The sequence below is a fragment of the Marmota flaviventris genome, chromosome 6 (assembly GCF_047511675.1).
Source record: "Marmota flaviventris isolate mMarFla1 chromosome 6, mMarFla1.hap1, whole genome shotgun sequence".
Lineage (NCBI taxonomy): Eukaryota > Metazoa > Chordata > Mammalia > Rodentia > Sciuridae > Marmota > Marmota flaviventris.
Window position 1 is genome coordinate 4,894,632 of NC_092503.1, and position 20,885 is coordinate 4,915,516.

General features: G+C 34.1%; 1 protein-coding gene across 6 annotated transcripts in view; it reads right to left on the minus strand.

The window, feature by feature from the left end:
- The window catches only part of Qki (QKI, KH domain containing RNA binding), a 133,623-nt gene that overhangs the window by 29,233 nt on the left and 83,505 nt on the right, over positions 1-20,885 (minus strand). For all 6 annotated transcript variants that reach the window (XM_071612860.1, XM_071612858.1, XM_071612861.1 and 3 more), the window contains exon 4: positions 11,017-11,160. In XM_071612860.1, the coding sequence (XP_071468961.1) occupies positions 11,017-11,160 (144 nt within the window). The remainder of the gene's footprint in view (positions 1-11,016; positions 11,161-20,885) is intronic.

A 20,885-nucleotide genomic window follows, 5' to 3' on the forward strand; every position in this document is an offset into this window, starting at 1 on the left:
ATTAAATTAGAAAACACAAAAGTCATTATCTATCATCTACATTTATAAAGCCCCCAAATAAAAATTGAACCCAAATTAAATAGAAGGAATAAAAAAAAAAAGCAACAGAAGAGGAATTTAAAGAAAAAAAATCAACAAAATCAAAAGCTGATACTTAGAAAAGATTGATAAAGCTGAAGGAGACAGGACAAAACTCCAGACTCTGTGGTACTAAGAAAATAAAAAAGGGAGTAAATATTCTAAACGAGAGAGGGCAATGCCACAGATCCTCCAGAACCATGAAAACAAAAAGTATTACGAACAACTTCCTAGGAAAAATTCTGGTAATTCAGAAAATATGAATAGCTCTACAGTTAGGGAAACTGAAATTTTATTTAAAAACACAAATACAAGAAAATAAAAAGTAAACAAAAGATGGAAAAAAGTATTTGACAAAGGATTTATACCTAAAACATTTATAATGCACTATTATAAATGCAATAAAAGACAAGTTAATAAGCAAAGATGTAAAGATCTAAACAAACACACAATAATCAATTGCCCAATATGTATACAAGTGTATAAGAACAAGTTAATCACAAGGTTTTATAATACCACATGAAGTCAAACTGAAAATGTATAATACTAATACAGCAAAAATAAAAAAGCAACTCATGACAGAATTGGGAAATGAGTAAATATAATATACAAGCTTTCTGTGCTACAGCGATCTTGAAAACAGTACCTAAAGGTAGTTATTATATAAGCTACATTGTAAAAATACATTTTAAAAAATCAGAAGTACAGATTTTCGACCCTTAAAATTGACTGAGATAGCAAATCATTTACATAAAAAAACTCAACAAATCCCTGATAATTCAAAGTAACTCTAACTTTCTTTCCTCCCCCCCCCCAGCCCCCGTGGGTGCTGAGGGTTGAACCCATCCGTGGCCTTGTGCATGCCCTGCGAGGCAAGCACCCTACCAACTGAGCTATATCCCCAACCCAACACTAATTTTCTTATAGAATGCACTTAAAATAAGGCTCACAATGCATTATTTCTTCCTATATAATCCTTATTGATTAATGCTATATCTTCATACTCAGTAAATTCTACCAGTTTGAAGATTTCCTCATAATAATTTCATGAGAAATGATTTCTTCTTTTCACTTCCTTCTTTAATGCCTCAAAATTCTTTCCCAGGGGTGAGGTATAGCTCAGCAGTAGAATGCCTGCCTCAAGAAGCCCTGAGTTATGTCCCCAGCACAGGCAAACAAATCCACTCCTTCCATGTTATGGTTTGGATGTGAGGTATCCCTCAAAAGCTCACCTGTGAGACATGCAAGGAAGTTCAGAGGAGAAATGATTGGGTTGTGAGAGTCTTAACCCAATCAGTGCATTAATAGAGATTAACTGAGTGGTAACTGAAGTGATAGGGTGTGGTTGGAATAGGTGGGTATGGCTTTGGGGTATATATTTGTATTTGGCAAGTGAAGACCTCTCTCTCTGCTTTCTGATCATCATGTGAGTTCCTTCCCTCTGCCACACTCCTCCACCATGATGTCCTCCCTCACCTTAAGCCTCAAGGAATGGAGCCAGCCACTGAGAGCTTTGAAACCATAAGCCCCCAAATAAACTTTTCCTCCTCCAAAATTGTTCTGGTTGGGTCCTTTAGTCACAGCAGTGAAAAAGGTGACTAAAACATTCCACTTACAAAACAATTTAGAGAAGAAAAATAATATATGTGAAGTTTTACTTTATAGTTGCATGAAGTTATTCAAAAACCTAATTTCATTAACAATTCATTTTCCAACTTCTAAAGTTTTCATACCTTCAAAAGTTTTCATACATAAATAAGAGACTTTTCCTTCACTACATAACAAAGAACTTAGAACAGTTCACTTCTTATATTACTTTCAGAGGAGCCATTTTGAGGGTGTGTGTGTGTGTGTGTGTGTGTGTGTGTGTTTGGGGAGGGGGTAATGGGCATTGAACCAATTGAGTCACACCCCTAGTTCCTATCATTTTTTATTTTGAGAGAAGGTCTTGCTAAGTTGCTGAGGCTGGCCTCAAAACTTGCAATCCTCTAGATTTACTGGGATTACAGGCATGCACTACCATGCCCAGTTGGTATTTGAATTTTTTTTTTTTTTTGCAAGTGAAATGAAAAGTCAGACAGCATCTAATGTGATCCCAATTAAAAAAATAAATCACTCTTATTAACTTATGACAATAAACTGAGAGGAGAAAAAAATGAAGAGAAGCGAAACTGTCAACCAAGGTAGCAAAAAAACATGTATTCAAGAAATATTCAGGTTAACATTTTCAACAGTGGTTTTTTCAGAGGATAACCCAAGTCCCTAAAGAGTAGCAAAATCAAGACACTGCCCATAATCTTCTTCTACAGTGAATGTAACTTAAAATTTTAGAAAATATCACACTGTAATTATAAGAGTATAACAAAGGCCTCAGGAATCTGGAGGAGGTAAAGTTCAGGTTTAAAAGACTGAGTAAAAAACTGGATTGATGGCATTTATGATGAAGAGGATGTTTTAAATAGATATTGGAAGAAAAGAGATAGACTTGTCAAATAAAAACATTATATGAGAAAAATAATTCTTGAAATTGCATGATTCATTTTGTGATTTATGAAATGAGATAAAAGTTAAGTTTGTTATCAATGTCAAAGGAACAGCTCTGAAATAAAAGTGTTATTTTCCAGAAGTGCTCTAAATAAAATATTAATTGCTTTTTAAAATGAATTATGTGATTATCTCAGAACCCTTATTAATTCTGCAGAGGAATTAGATGCTGTTTTCTGGGAAGAAAAAAAAAAAATCACCAACTGCTCCAATAATGCCAAGCAATTTGTATGCTTGTTGGCAAAAATAGGAAATCTATTTCACAGAGTTGTTTGAAAACCCAAATTTGAATGAAATGGATTTAAACTGATTTACTGAACATTTAGTTATGAGTAAAATTATGCAAATGAATGGGGCCACATCAAACCTTCAACCAGAATACCACAAGGAGTGCACACACAACCTTTATTCATTCCATTTAATTAAACAGCTTATATCAAGCAGTCAACTCCTTTCCACTTCTCACTCCTGCACCCCTCAACAAGCCAGGACTAAGTCTTTTAACAAAATGGACACAAAACTGTCCTTCCACGTCTTCCCACATATCAAGGTAAGAAACATTCAGGATAATTCTGGACTTCTGATGCAAATTCAATCTCTTTTAAAGAGTAACAAAACCGTATTCCCCACAAAACCAATATGAAACCACAAATTGAGTATCTGTCCAAATGATAAACATTAAAAATTTTGTAACACAAAACATCTATATCATCACACAACTACTTACTATCAAAACTGACCTAAAATTATAAGAACCAAGAGAATTATTTTAGTCCTATTTTTATAATTAGTGGCCTTTATTAAAAAAAAAAAAAAGGTTATCAGAAAAGGAAAGGTTTAGAAGCTTGATTATATCCAGGATTTGAGATTGTTGGGCAACAGGTATTTTCGTGCAATACTGGCAAGATTGGATACTGAGTCAGGCAACAGTGGCTGGTACCTGTAATTCTACCAACTAAGAAAGCTGAGGCAGAAAGATTCCTAGTTTGAAGCTAGCCTCAGAAACTTAGTGAGACCTGTCTTAAAAAATGCAAGGGCTGGGGATGTAGCTCAGTGGTAAAGTGCCCATGGGTTCAGTCCCCAGTTTCCCAAATACCCACTGTCCACAGAAAAAGACTATATTGATATATGTTTTCTGGAAGTTATCACAGAAATTTTAATAAGCAATAAACTTTTAAATGCACTTGGTGTCCTAGTAATTCTACTAATTCTACATGTGTATATATACAAGTGCTGACAAACTCCAACAGTGCTTGTCAGATTTATGCAGAACCACTTCAATGAGAAATAAAATGTCCATTTCTGGATACTGGGCTGTGGGTAACTGAAGCTGGGTGCAGGAGAAGATCATGGATGGGGAAGCAATAAAGGAACAGAGAAGCCAAGGTACTAGAAGCATTATTTACATAAATAATGAAATCTTAGAAACAAACAAAAAACCCCAGTTTTTCTTCTTCTTTTGCCATTTTTTCTTCATCCCAGGCCAATGAATCTTTTTAACTGTTTCAAAGGAAACAAAACTAGAGGTCAACACACTAAGAAGCACTACCTGGCCTGTTTGTTACTCTTTAGAGATTGAATTTACATCAGAAGTCCAAAATACAAGAAAAAGAGTGAAGATTCAAGGAATTCAAATAAATACAACAATTCAGCCTGTGGGTGCAGTGTGGATGTATGTATGTGCTTTAAGGACAGTGAAGAATGAAGCCAAGGGTCAACTCCCTCTTCCCAGGAACCATCTTCAACAACATGAGTAACCACTCCTCCTTGAAGATGTCTTTACTCCCAGGACTGGTTCCTGGTTTTCCTCTCATCTCAGGTTCTCCTCCTTCATGTCCACCCTTGCTGGACCCTCTTCTTCTTCTTCCTGACAAGACTCAGAAAGTGTCCCAACTTCAGGCCTCAGACTTCTCTTCTTTACCTATTACCAACTGGTATGTATAATCACATATAGTCCTACAGCTCTAAAGGCTTTTGATGTGATGGCTCCAAATTTTCTTGTTCTGACCTAATGTACTTCAACATTTGATGTCTCGATTTTTACATTTCTAAATCGAATTTCTTAACTTCTCTCCCAAACCTGCTCCTGGAACAGCATAAATAAAAAGATATCTTCAACTACTTCAAGTCATCACATATAGTATCACAAAGAATCCATCAAAATGCTAGTCAGTTCTACCTCCAAAGTAAATCCAAAATCCAAACACTACTCCATCTCTAGTCCAAAGTCACTTTAATCTCCAACTTAAACTGCAAACATTCCTTGTTGGCATCTACACTTTCACTACTACTCTTAAAGCCTACTCTCAGGCCAGATGCCAGAATGATCCTTTGAAATATAAATTAGACCATGTCATTCCTCTCCTCAAATTCCTCCAATTACTTCTCATCTCAGAAAAACTAGCAATCTGCAAGTTCATCCTCCCCCTTTTCTGGCCTTGACCTCCCACCTCTCTCCAGCCTGCTGACTGTCTACAAACAAGTCTCGGGATCACTGCACTTTCAGTTCTCTTTGCTTAGAAAATTCCTTGGCTATAGAAATGACTGCACCATGTTTCAGTTCCATTTTTTTTCCCTTCAAATATTACCTTAGAGGCATTTTTTAATCATCATCTAATAAAGTATTGTTTCCTGAATCAGTATTTCTCTACCCGCCTTTTCCTGCTTTCATTGCACCACTTGATTAACGCTTCAATACAGTTAGTCTTTATTCTACTTACGGTCAGTAATCAAACTCGAAAGGTAAGCTTCATGATGGCAGGTACTTTTTGTCAGTTTTACTTACACTTTCTGTATTCTCAAAAACAGTTATCTAGCCTAAGTAAGCATGCAATGAAATCTGATGGATGAATTTAACCAAAGGCCAGAGATAAGAAAAAGAGTGAAGATTCAAGGAATTCAAATAAATACAACAATTCAGCCTGTGGGTACAGTGTGGATGTATGCACTTTAAGGACAGTGCAGAATGAAGCCTAAAAAGTTATGCCAAATCATGAAAGAGCCTCCAGGACCAGGGTAGGGTGGGGTAGGGTGGGGTGGGGTGGGGTGGGGTGGGGTGGGGTAGGGGTATGTTTGACACTGTGCTCTCAAGAGTAGCAGAGAACCAAAAGGTTTTTAAAGCATGTATTTGTCAAGTGATAGAAAGCTGAGTGACCCAGGCCATCACTATAACTAGATACCCGAACATGTGGATTATAGGATTAGCTTGGAAAAGTTTTGAAGTAGTAAGCTAGAAAAAGCCTAGAATGCTGTTAAGTAGAGCCTAACATGTCACTCTGGTGAGGGCTGAAAGGACCAAAATGCTGATTAAAAGGCATACAGCAAAGGCAATCCTGACGTTTTCAGATGGAAATGAGGATTCTACCGAAAACTGGATAAGGGTACACCCTTATTACAAATCTGGCTGCATTTTTTCCATGTCCTGAAATTTTGTGGGAGGCTGAACTTGAAGGTGACAGACTACTTTATTTGGCAAAGAAAATTTTAAGGTAGAAGAACAACTAGCAGCAGATCCTGGTGTTGTCTGTGATGCTGGTTTTGCAATCATGCAGAATCCAAGAGTTGCAAGCAGACCCTGATGAGGATGCAGGGAACTGTGGTGGTGAAGCTAAAGTTGCAGTGTAGATCCCAGGAAGACATAGGTGTTGGCAACACAGGACATCTGCCAGGGGAAGCTACATGCAACAAGAAGAGGCAGCCCTAGGAAATGGTCATGTGGGGGTGTGTCTGCAAAGTTACAATGCTATTTTAAGTCCTTGGGAACACATTCCACCAATGTGTCCCAGATGTTGTACAAAGAACAATAGGATTTAACGTTTGCCCTACTGTCAGTCTTACTTTAGTGTGATCCTTCCTTTCTAGTCCTCTCTTACTCTTTTGTAATGAGAATGTATACATTGTGCCTGTCCCAACATCGTACATTAAAAGTGTATAATTTGTTTTTTATTTCTATAGGCACTCACAACTGAGTTTGCCTTAAGACTTGGGTGAGATTTTAGCCTAGAACTTTTGAAAAATGCTGAAAGTTAAGACTCCAAACCTTTGGGAGATGGGGAGAATGCTACAGTTTGAATCTTAAAAGTCTTCGAAAGTACCACGTGACAAAGGTTTGGTCCCTAGAGTGGTGCTACTGGGATTTCTTTATATCACTGATGGCACGCTCTCCAAGGGAACAGCAGTACCTCACACTTTCCTCTTCCTGTCTTGATTCCTGGACATAGTCTGAGTAGGTTTTCTTGGCCATGGGTTCTATGCCATTGCCATCTGATACTCCAGAGGCCTTAAAAGCAATGGGTTCACCTGATCATGTACTGAAACCTTTAAAACCACGAGCAAAATTAACCTTTTCTCTCTATAAGTTATTCATCTCAGCTATTTGTTATATTAACAGAAATCTAACATAGTAACCTTATTACAAAATTCAACTATTCATTCATTTTTCAGATATTTACTATGTTACTACTATATGCGGGGCATTATGTTAAGTACTAGAAATAAAAATAATTTGCCAGACAAGAGATTATAGCTTTCTGGTTAAACAGGGAAAGAAGATACTACAATGTTTATGATGTCTGCTATGATCAGGGGAACACGTATACTGTGGAAGAACACATGATGTGGGTTGGAAAAGTAGGTCTACAAAAGTCAACAATGATGCCATGGTATTCTCATTACAAATCCTTATATCAAAGTAAGATAATTATATCAGACTACCAAATGTGTAATATCAGACTATGAAAATTGGTTCTACAACTATTTCCAGCAAAAAGCCCATCAACTTCAGTGTATAATAGAATACAATCAGAGGGGAATTTAAAACAACGAACTCACAAACTAGACATTGTGATTCCACTCCCCACCAAAAACAAAACAAAAAAAAAGAATATGAAAGAGAGAAAAATTAACATCATGACTTTGTAGCTTAGTGCCATAGAAAAAAACTGCTTAAAGAAAATTAAATCAGATGCCTTAAATTGTTTTTAGGTGATAGAGGCTAGATTACTTCAATGATCACTGACGTCCCCATGATAACAGATCCCAAAACCCTACAACTAGAACTGACCATTTTTTAAGTTTCAGAAGTTGATATGACCAGACAACATTTGGTATGACATACAAAATGTCCACAGCATAGCACTCAATGTTATATCATGATGAATTTCGTTTAACACGAGAAGGATTTACTCACATGTTAATATAAATGACATTTAATGGCATTTAAATCAAACATCATTTTCTTTCTGGCTAAGTTTAATGATATTAGTCAATTATGCAAAAGCCAAGGATAGTAAAGCTTTTCTTTGGTTTAAATTTCTATTTTTCTTGGTATCATCATCACAAATGTACAACAGCATTCAGCTTAAGTTAAATAAATTCTATAATAGAGCATCCAGGTTATAATATACATAATCAATAAAGTGAACAATAATAAAAATTATTGCAAGTCTAAGTCACTGTATAGAACTCATACCTTAGAGTATGTTATTTTTATTCTATTATCTGAAACTCTAAGAATATTTCATTACAAAAAGAAAATAATTTTAAATTATGCTCTTTGAAATTATTACTGTTTAATAACAGTAATCCTAAAAATACTTCCACAGGATATAAATTTATCATCATTTCCTCTAAGATATGTATAAATTTTCTTAAAAAAATCTATTTCCATGTTTACATATTCCGAGGCTTTTTTTTTTTTTTTTTTTTTTTTTGATGATAGTGGTAGGGATCAAACCAAAGGACTCAGACATGCTAAGTGAGGGCTCACCCGGAAGACAATTTTTGAAATAACAGGGTTTTTCAAGATCTTTGCTCCAACTGTAACTTGTATGTAAGTAAATACAGAGAAATTAGTAACAACTTTCTCAAGAAAACACAGCTTTTAATTCAATACTCTTTCCCAGGTTATTACCTTTTAGAACTAAAGAAACTTATTGAAAGATGATTAAAATAATCTAATTGGTTGATAATACTGCTATTATACACTGATTTATTGGCTTTACTAGATAAACTTATTCGTTTAGTATAATACATGAACTCTGTAGTTTTGGATATACTTATCAATAAAGTTTAAGGCTAAAAACAGCTTCTGATCATAAAACTAATAACTTATTAAATTCTTAAAAATCTCCTTTTCTATGCAGCTTTTCATATTAAGGAAAAGGAGGAAGATTTTACATGGTTTAATGGTGTGTAAATATAAATTTTAGTTTCCATTTAACCTGTCTGCATATATTCCTTCCATAACTATCAATAAAACTTAAATGAAACTCAAGTTTTTAATTTTGTCAAATTAATATAAAATGTTAATGATGTGTGAATTAACTTCCAGATTATCAGGAAAATTAAAAACAGCAGTTATCTGCTAACAGATTTTTTTTAACAGACTTTTTTTTGGACACAATACAAGCAGTAGTTCTAGTTTCTTTTTTTCTTAATGAAAAAACATTTTGATAATGACACAGAAAACTAATAATAATTTATTTTTCATTTCCCACTGAAAGCTAATACTCGGGTAATCAATAGTTCCATTATCATTTCTAATGTTACTAAACAGACGTGCAACAATGAGAAACAGCTGAGGGAAGAACTGGCAGAAAATGGAAGGGTTTGGGGATAATTTGGAGAACACAAAGGTGTCTGGATAATTTCTTATGTCACTATCCAAAATTACTTTCACTTATCTCGGACTCTTAAATATTTCTGAAATATTGAAAAACTATTAAAGTTATAACAGTGCAGTATGAAAAGTGCTCAAAATGTTGCCTGGTATATCAGTAAAATCTAGCTTTTATTTTTATTTAAAAAAGCATTTTATTATAGAAAAGTCTTACTAATGAACATTAACCTTTCTGTGGGAAACAATGATATGGTACCACAGACAAGTCAAATATTATGCTAACTCAGCTCATCCAGCATGAATTGCATAGACTTTTGCACACTCATTACTTGCTCCTCCCCCCAAATGCTTGCCATCACTATATTGATGTTGTACTTACATTTTTCCCTATAATAAAAAAAAGATTCAGCTAGCTATGGTGTTGCAAGTCTGTAATGCCAGTGGCTTAGGAGGATGGCAGGTTTAAAGCCAGCCTCAGCAACTTAGTGAAGCAGTAAGCAGTCTAGTGAGACCCTATCTCCAAAAAAAAAAAAAAAGAAAGAAAGAAAGAAAGGGATAAAAAAAAAAAAATGTGGCATTTATACACAATGAAGTATTACTCTGCACTAAAAAATGCCAAAATCATGGAATTTGCAGGGAAATAGATGGCATTAGAGCAGATTATGCTAAGTGAAGCTAGCCAATCCCTAAAAAACAAAAGCCAAATGTCTTCTTCGATATAAGGAGAACAACTAATTAAACAGGGATGAGAGGTGGGAGGGAAAGGGAGAGAGAAGGGAAATTGCATGGAAATGGAAGAAGACTCTCATTGTTATACAAAATTACATATAAGAGGAAGTGAGGGGAAAGGGGAAAAAAAAACAAGGGGGAGAAATGAATTACAGTAGAGGGGGTAGAGAGAGAAGATGGGAGGGGAGGGGAGGGGGGATAGTAGAGGATAGGAAAGGCAACAGAATACAACAGACACTAGTATGGCAATATGTAAAACAGTGGATATGTAGCCTATGTGATTCTGCAATCTGTATAAGGGGTAAAAATGGGAGTTCATAACCCACTTGAATCAAATATATGAAATATGATATGTCAAGAAGTATGTAATTTTTTGAACAACCAATAATAAAAATAAAAAAAAAATTGTTCCTGGGAGTATAAAACAAAACAACAACAAAAAAAAAGGAATGGGATATGGCTCAGTGGTAAAGCGCCCTTGGGTTTAATCCCTAGTACCATTAAAAAAAGAAAGAAAGAAAAAAAAAAAAAAAAAAAGATTCAGCAGGTGAATATTATTTGTGAGAAGGAGAGGTTATTAACTAAATTTGCTTCCCCCCCATATCAATTCCTTTCCAAAAATAAAGACTTTCCCATTTAAGGATTTGAGCAATATCCATGTTTGCTTGTTATATTTAATGAGTTAATATATTTTTATTTTGTGGTTAAATAAAAATCTCTACCAAATAATAACCCATTGTCTGTCTACTAAGATAAACATTACAAAACCATGGATGGTGGTGCATTCTTGTAATCCCAGAGACTCAGGAGGCTGAGGCAGGAGGATTGCCAAATGCAAGGTCAGCCTGGGCAACTTACTGATATTCTGACTTAAAATAAAAAGAGCTGGGATGTAGCTCAGTGGTAGCATTCCCATCAGTTCAATTCCCAGTACCAAAACAATAACAACAACAATAATAAAAAACAGATAAATATTATGATAATCTAAAATTAAACTGAAGATAGGAAATAAGGCCCAAATCTAAGATTTGGAAATTATTACTTACTGCAGGTATCAGTAGTTTCTTCACTTCTTCAACTGCTCTCTTCAGTTTTATTTCTGCTCTGTTCTGAGCATCTTCCACAGTGATTAGTACATGTAAATCTTCATTTAGATGCTCCCAATTGGGTTTGCCTCTATTTTGCTCCTCCTAAAAAATTTACAAAGTACACTCTTACAATTATTTTTCTTTAAAGAGAGTGTATCCTTCATATTGTGAATCTGTTGCCAACAATTTAAGTCATGTTTGCATTATTTTGCTAAAATAACATTAGAAACCTTCTGAATTATTTTCCTGGCCAAAATGAAGAAACTTACATATGGCATCATCCATAGATTACCATGAAGAACACTCTGAGAAGCATGTTATTTCTATAAATTACTTATGAGTAAACAGAAAGTCATCAAGATTAAGCACGTCACTTACAAAGAACACACGGGAAATAAACAGTCAGTATAAAAATGAATCAAAGAATTCTCAAACTCAGTAAAATTTCCACTTCATCACAATTGTTTAATAACATTAGTTGTACTCAACAGCAGAAAAAAATATTTTGCAAACAAGACATTATAGTGTAAAAGAAGTATTACACTTAAGTATTTGAAGTAATAATTATGGAAACATTTTATTATAATCCACAAGAAATAATAAGTTATAACTATATTTCCATTAGACATTTTTAAAATCAACTATAAGGCCTCTCTTTCATTATATCAAGTAATTAATACAGTTTTTCAGACACTATGTGCCCAATTTCCTTAATGACGTCTAGTCTCCTAGTGAGGAGGACCCTCACACTGATACCTTGACACCACAGGGAGAACTAGGAAGAGCACACTACAAAAACCTATTATCTAAATTGGGTCATTTCAGAATTGCAGAGCTAATTCTTGCTTTAAGTTTTAGAGGTAATGCAAATACAATTTATAAATTTTAAAACATAAAAAACAAAGAATATAAATTTATAAATAGGTAACATACAAATGTTATACAGAAATGGATGTGGCTCAGACCAAAGTACCACAAACAAACAATAAATATTACCTTTGTTGTTATTAGACCTCTATCTTGAATCTACTCATGTATTTATTTTACTAAATGTGAGATTCCAATCCAATAAAGTAAAACTGGTATAAGGATACAACTTTTGTACAACTCACATGAATGAGCTTACCCAATGAGGACAGAAATGTCTGAACAGTTAAGTATGTACTTCTACTTTATTTTCAGCTAATATCTTCAGTGGGAAAACGTATCTACATGTTATAAGAGATAAGAACATTCATGTTTCCCCAAGTATAGGAGGCAGTAGAGTGGACTCACAAGATCCAGGATACGTGAAATTTCAGGGAATTGGAGCTATAATCACATCTATTGACACTTATGAACTACTAGCTCAAAGTATGTCTGTTTCAACATTAGATCACACCCCATTCCATTTAGTAATGATACACATGCACAAAGCTAGGTCTATCATTGCTATTACAAAAAGCAAGTCTGAAAAACTCAGCAGAGTATAAGAAGGTGGCGGTGTCCAATCTGATTCTGAGGTTTAGAACTTGAATGGCCCCCAAGAAAACACAGATGCTATTAATAAATAATGTGATTATTTAAAAATAAATAATGTGGTCATTTAGAAAATCATTTTTTTCCTTCAATTTAAGATGTTCTAAAGCCAGGCACAGTGGCACATGCCTATAATTCAAGCTACTCAGGAGGCTGAGATAGGACGATTACAAATTCAAGGCCAGTCAGAACAACTTAGCAAGACCCCGTCTTGAAATGCATTTTTTTTTTTTAAACAAAGTTTGGGGATGTAACTCAGTGGTAGAGTTGCTTGCCGAGCACACAGGAAGCTCTGAGTTCAATTCTTAGTACTGAAAAAAAAAAAAAGTTTTGATACAGATATTATAGTTCTATTTATTATTTACTTAGAAAGTAAATAATAGAACTATAAGAGATTCATTTTCCCCTAGGGAGCACTATGAAAAAACTAAATGAGAAACCAGTTCAATCAAGAACTGGGAACTATGGGGTCATCTGCGAAGAATATAAAATGTGCATAAATATTTTCACTGTTGCTCAATTTTTAAACACAAATGTTAATTTTAATGTTGAAGATTGCTAATAATATTTTCCCACCAAAATTTGTGTTTTTACATGGACTAGTTACTGGCATTATTTGGTATATACTGAAAGTGTGCCTTTTTGTCTAAATCCATCATCATAAGGGATTTTTGCTTCCAGCCAAGGAAAAATAAGAACCAAATGTATAATCCCACTAGAAGCAAGTAAAACAAATGAACAACAATTTTAAGCCAATAGACATCAGGCAGCTAAGATCAGTGACAATGAAAAGACCTGGGGCGGAGACACGAGTGAGCCCTCCCTGACTGACTTCTCCCTGAGTGGAAAAGACTAGCACAGCTGGGGTCACACAACCAAGTCCTGTACAACAACACTGGGAAACAGCCAAAGGCCCAGAGCATTCCACCCAAAAACACCAGTGCAGCCTGGCAGGAAACTCCAGAGGCTTATAAAACAAACTGCTTCCAGGACTCAAGGTAACAAAGGGCCTAGTTTTCATATGGAGTCAGACTGAAAAGACTTCCTGGGATTCAGAAACTGTACACTAAAGGGTCCTGCTATAGTAAAGGCAACAATTAAATCTAGTCTGCCCACTGTTCCAGTGCTGCTCAAATAAATTTTAAAGCCAAAACCTAAAGGGACCAAACTTTCCAAATGACTTAACTGTCCCAGAACAAAGCTGAAGGGTATTTATAGAAATATAAAAATATCCACACGTACTATCTGATAACTAATCAGAAATTAACAGGCATTCAAAGACACAGGCAAATGCCAGAGATTAAAAAAAAAAAATTAAATCAAACCACAACTGATATTTTATATAAACATAATATGTATTAATTAGTAATTAAAGACAATTAAAGGCTATTCTGTGTTTAGTGAGATTAAGTATGTGTTTAAGAGTAGCGCACATAAATACTACACAGGGATAACTAAAGAACATTAATAATTTAGAGTAAGTCAGAAAAGCTTTAGCATAAAAGCTGAAACTGTGACTTGCCATGAAACATTTATACAATGGTGAAGAAAAAAACCAAAGAACTTAAAAAGGCGATATTACCTGCATTATAGAAACACAGAACAAAGCTGCAGTATAATTTGCCACTGCACTTTACAGAAGGAATAAATTTGAGTTGCTAAGTACCTTGGCAAAAGTGTACACTCTTAATTCAAGAATTTAAAAGCCAACTTAAGAAAATCAGAATTTAAAATGTACAAACCCACAAAGAAAGAAGAAAATGGGAATGAAAACAATTTTTTTAGGAAATCTTTTCAAAACGACGAGTTATTGTTCAATATAACAATGTGACAGCAAAGACAAATCAGATAACATTACTATATGTGTATGTATAGTTAAGGTTTGATAGTTGAGGTCAGAATAAATGATGAGAAGATTCAAGGAAATGGAAAACAGCTTTATATAGTAAATTAAAGTTTAGTATCATATTAAATAATTTTATAATACCATTTGCACCCAATAAAAGAACAAAGACATAATTACTAATGGTAATTTATTGTGTACATTCTTAATGAACAAAGCATAAATGAATTTCAAGTAACAGCCTCTCAGGTAATTATAAATTTAATAAGAACAATGATGGTGATCATGATAACGGCAACTAAGCTTTTATTGAACACTTACTACTTATCAAGTACAATGCTAAGCAATAAAATATGCCGTGTCATTATATCCTCCTAACTAAACTATATGACTGTGGGACTACCATTGTTATTGTTAGACAGATGTGGCTTGCCCAAGCTACACCAAAGTTCTTCTCCACCCAGATCACACAACAGAGCCTGCCATCTTGGCCACTAACTCCTAGCATACATCATCACCTACATCAGCTTCCTAGTTAAGTAAACTGCCCCAAGATAAGCAAAATAAATTAGTGAAAGACCAGAAACAGAGTTCTTGAATCTTTAGAATTCTTTTTTCAGCGTGTGTGTGTGTGTGTGTGTGAGAAGCATCTCACTCTGTTGTCCAGGCTTATCTGAAGCCATCCACCCAACCTTAGCCTCCCCCTCCCGGCCGCCCTCCTCCCACAAGAGCATGCCACCATGTCCAGTTTAGATTTTTTTTTAAACCTTATTAACATTTTTGTGTGCAATTCTAAGCATGTCATACTCTCACAGAATTTTTGATTCAGTAGAGACTTTGCAGACAAAGAAATACATGAAAGATTTTTTTTTTTTTCCATATTGGTCCTATCTCCTAATTCCAAGCCACTCCTTTCCCCATAAATAAATTCTTGAGTAAGTCATGAAGAATATCAAGAACTGGGAGAAATGTACTTGGTAAAACATCTCTTGCACCTACAAAATTTTGTTTTTCCTAAATGAGAGATCTATCTAATTTGAATGACAGAAATATTAAAAAAGGATAAATCCGTAGCCGTTTAACTTAAACACATAGAATCCCCCCAATCTTTAAATAGGTAAGGTTATTAAAACTAAAATGTGGCCTTAAACACAATGCATATTTTAAACATTATTACTAAGACATTAATATTGCCCATAAGTAAATAATATCATTTCTTTTTAATAAAATAAAATCCACTTCATTTTAAAGCTGTTGTACACAGTGACACATAAAAATAAAAAGCAATAAATTCTTATCATTTGAGAAACTACTGTTTGTGATTTTTTTTTGATAAAAGAAATTTGATGAGTCACTGCCTGATGAAGTTTAAAATTATTCTCTAATTACAGTATCTGTTTGAACAACAAAGTAATTCTATAACATGAAGCATCAGAGCACACTGATTGTCCTAACCCCTGCTGATACACTTTTAATTATACATTTGTAGGCAGGCAAATAAGCAAAAGACTTCTCCCCTACTGTGCTCTTAATGTGCAAGTTCATATGCCAAAAATCTCTTGGAAAGGAATTCAAAAGTGTCACATATTGAAGCAAACCGAGGTTCCAACAACATTTTTATTATGAATACATGCACTGAAGCCAAGTATTAAAATTTGGACATATAATCATCTTCAATTATATCTTATTGTTTTTTGAGAAACTCGGCATAAAGTAGATTTTATATAGTCTAATTCTTTCCTTATTCCAGTCATAAATATTGACCTCAAAAATCTTTTATTAATTTAAGAGCCATAACAAATTTTCAAAACAAATTATTTCCTAGTAATATATGAACATTAGTATGATTTTATTTTTAGTTTACTGAAATCATCATCTAAGAAATTCTTTAAAGGCAGCAGGCATTTGACAAATGCTCATTAAGTTAAGGATAAGGAAAACAATTTGCCAATTCAAAGATCTTTTATTACTATTCGATGCCAAATATTTTCCAAGTTGAAAACAGAACCAGTCCCAATGCCTTTCCATTACAAGAACACTGAACTCCTGCAGACACAATAATGGAGACATCAGGTGGGCCCTCCCCATTTTCGGGTCTCAATTCCACTAATTCAATTCTAATTACTATATGGTCACACTACACTTAAGGTATCTCCCCAGTGCTTGCCAAATAATACTGGTCTGTCCAAATGAAAACTAAACCGAGGGAGACTGTCTAGACCTGAGGAACTTAAAAGTGTGTGCGTGCAAACAATTGTGAACAAGATAATTTGGGAAGCTGAATATGACCAATGATACACGAAGACTGAAATAAAAAAATATGAATGAAATTTCCCATAAAAAGACAGAAGTGAACAAGTGCTTTTAAATTTCATCTCTCAACAAAGTTAAAGATCAACAGCTACCTAATGTTTATCAAAAAAGTAAGGTTGGAAATAGACTAGGAGGAAACTCAGTTGAGTTTCTGCAGCTAAGGATCACCCATATATATAAGTTGGTTACTGCCTCTGAAAGCACAAAATGCTTCCTCGCAGACACATCCCACTAATTTACATGTGAAATTTTTGTATACTGGATGGTTGGTTTTATTCTCTCCACTATCTAGCAAATATAAAAAGATTGTTAAAGAAATGAAAAAATGATACAATGCTTCAAAATATTAACCAATAATTATTTGTTGATAGTGCCCTGATAAAAAGTAAAAGATTAATCTATCCTACATCTGCCCATTTTCCATCCCAGATCTTATTAAATTCCCAATTTCAAAAATCATCTTTTAAAGAAATTTATCACCAGGTCACTCCAGACAGGGTGTTCGCTCTATTCTCCTCTGTTCTATTTCTTTTGATAAAATCAATTCAATGTGTATTATTGTAAAAAAAGCTACAAGCACCATAGAATCAGAATCATCTTCACATTCTTTCCACTGTCTTTACTAAGTGCCCTGTATTTGGTACTTACCACAGCAGAAAAAGAGACTGAGAAATAAAGTCAGAGCTATTAACATTATTAACAGAAACGCATAAAGAGCTTCATACTCAACATTTTACGAAGCCCTTTTAACAGTCTTAAAGATAGGTATTAATGGAATCACCTATCTTTATTTCAATGGGAGATAAACTGATGGACTGATTCACTTGACCTTACATTAAGCTGATGAGCTTCTGCCTTTGAAGATCCTACAATAATTCATGGAAGACAAGAAAAGTCACATATAATTTTTTAAAAGCTAATCAAGATTATAATTATTTAATTGAAAACAATAATCAGAACCAAGATGGTATTTGAAAAAAATCTTAATCTCAAGTAAAGGTCATTCACAGGTTCATGTAACAATGGTTTTAAGGTGAAAGCAAAAGTGTGACCACACATGGTTCACTATACATAAAGTTACATTTTTCTGGGATAATTCTATTTGGACAGTAAATTCCACAGAAATTCAATAGGAATGCTTTAGAATATGACTTTTCACAGATAAAATTTTGAGTAATGGTCTGATAATCTTAGTAATTTATGATACTATGCACACTTACACACATACTACCTGTTAAATCCTGGGCAAAATATTTGCACATTTTTGTGCCTTGGCTTCTCATCTATAAAACAGAAATACATGCAGCACACATATCACACAACTATGAGGAGCTCTAGCTGTGTAAATCTGGACAGCACACAGAGGAGCATCCAGCTTTGCATAATTATGTTAACCATGATGGACTATGGCTGGGACAGAATGCAATCTAAAATCACAGACAGATGATTTAGGAGATGACATACCAGGAATATGGAGCAGGGGTAACTAACAACAAATGGACAAGAACATAAACCAAAATTCAGAAAAACAAAATTGAAAATGTTTTTATTAACTTACTCAATAAAATATATTAAAATATTACATAAAAACAAAGTTACTTTTTACATGTAACTTTTAGAAAGAAAAAAGCTTAAAAAAAGATATACCTTTATTTAATCTTTAACAAACTATGACCATGATTATTTCATAGGCTCTGTACAAAATGGACTGAAAGAGTAGGGAAAGGAATTAAAAAACAAAAAAACTGAAAAATGAATTCAAATACCACCTCTTCCAAAATATTTTCCCAAGTTACTACATTCTATCTGAATTTATCTATCCTCCCTGTGCCTCACTTTGCTTCCACAGAACTTTACTACTCTATATAGGAAGTCTCGAGAAAGCAAAGATGTTTCATTTCCACTTTTTACATTAACCTAAAGTACTCAGAAATGCCTAAAATACCTAAGAGTTTGGTATATAATCAATAGCTTTATATTTCTTGTCTACCCACACAGATCTGAACCTATACTTCTCTTATTTCATTTCTGTTCATTTCTATTGAGTATTAATTTCTGTACTTGTTTCATATGTATATAAACAGCTGCATATTCTATAAATAAGTGGCCTACACAAATGAATTACTAGTTTCATAACATATTCATGCTGCATAATAAATTCAGCATAACATATTCATGCTGCATAATAAATGCAATACAAATTCAATTTTAAAGCATTACTAAATCCATAGGGTTTTAACATTATGTATTCTTTACTCAACGTTAAATTATTGTATCTTATATATTAGAAATATATAAAATATCGGTAAAATATTTTGCATATTTAAAGCAATTAAAAAACATTTGGGGGCTGGGGTTGTAGCTCAGTGGTAGAGCACTCTTGCCTAGTACACATGAGGCTCTGGGTTCAATCAGTATCACATAAAGAAAAATAAATAAAATAAAGGTACAATTTGGTATTAAACTGCTACATTTAAACTGAAAACAGCACTTAACAAAATATTCTAGCTCCATAATTACTAAGCTTCTAAGTCATATGGTATTTTCTTGTACATTCTACATGTGTACTTCTCTATGTGGGTTAGGGAAAATCATTAAATACCTGAAAAATTCAATTAAAGATCTATACAAATATAGAGAGCAGGCAATACAAAAATCCGAATATTTTCCATCTTCTGTTAAGTAAAAATAAAAAATACATATGCAAAATAGAGATCAGAGTCCACTGAGCTACAACCACATACAAACTAAGAGTTACCTTGAAAGATCCACTGATAGTCTGTTTTACATTCTCAAACCTAAGACTGTAGCCTAATGATATTAGAATTTCCAAAATGTAAATGAGCAATGATGCTCATTATATTACAAAAGTTGCTTCCTTGTTGAGGACTGTAGGATAGAGGATAAAGAGCAACTTTATCATTTGTTGTCATTGCTTTGTAATGTCTTATTCAACCTAATGCCACTATGGGTATGTACAGTACTCGTATTGCCCCAATATCAATTCATAACTGCCTTCATGCCATCTTGAATCCATCATTGTTAAAAAATATCAAAGACACATTATGACTGAATATTTAGGAATGCATCTCTACATGTATAAAGAGTGCTATCTTGTCATAACAGTATTTTAAGATCTTTCCATAATGCCAACATTTACCAAGTATTCATATTTTCTCACTGATAGAGTACTAAGTTTGCTTCAAACCCTAAATCAACATCTGCTCATTGTAGAATAAAGAGTAAATAAAAAGAACTGGTTAAGGTGGAAGGAAACACAAAAGAAAGTGACTCCCCACACCAAGAAGTGTTATATACATAGTGAGGACAAGAACACAGACTCAAATGCTAACCTAATTTCAATACCTCTATAAACCTGAGCATCTCATTCATTTATTTACTTAATACTAACTGAATTCCTCTACACAGAAGGTACCTTGCTAGTGAACAAGATTTTACAGGTAAGTGTGCAGCCACACAAGCCCTCTTAAGTGCTTCAGACTAGCAAAGGAGACAGTGAAATAATTATAATTTCTTGAAATCTTATTTTGTCATTTGTAAAAGTCACAGGATTGCAAGGATTAAATAAAGAAAAGATGCTGAAGGCAGGGCCAAGCTGTTATTGTGGAACTCCTTTTCCTCCTTATGCCATGCCCTTCCTATGTCTTAAGACAGCCTTCCAGGTCGTAGGAATTTCCCTTCTTTTACTTCACAACTTTATCCTGTCATTATATTAACATAACTATAGAATCAGAAACGTTCCAATTCGTCGATTAGGAGCTGCAAAATCAAAGTCACAGTGAAAACTTAAATAATAATCAATTATTTCTCTGGATTAAAAGATACAGATGATGCAAGCATAGTGGCACACACCTGGGGTCCCATCTACTGAGGAGGCGGATTCAGGAAGAACCCTTGAGCCAGGAGTTCAAGGCCAGTCTGAGAAACACTGCCAGAGTCAGAAAAGAAGAGTAAAAGTGGAAAAGAGATATTCATGCAAATTACCTAGGATGTCACAGTTCTATTTCTGGTGGTGGTTTTTGATCTTTGAAAGTTTTAGATCAAGATCAGGATACTAAAGTTAGGAATTCAGCCTAGTACTTCTTATTTTGTATACTGAGATGTGTGTTTAGTGAAATGAAAACAATGTGAA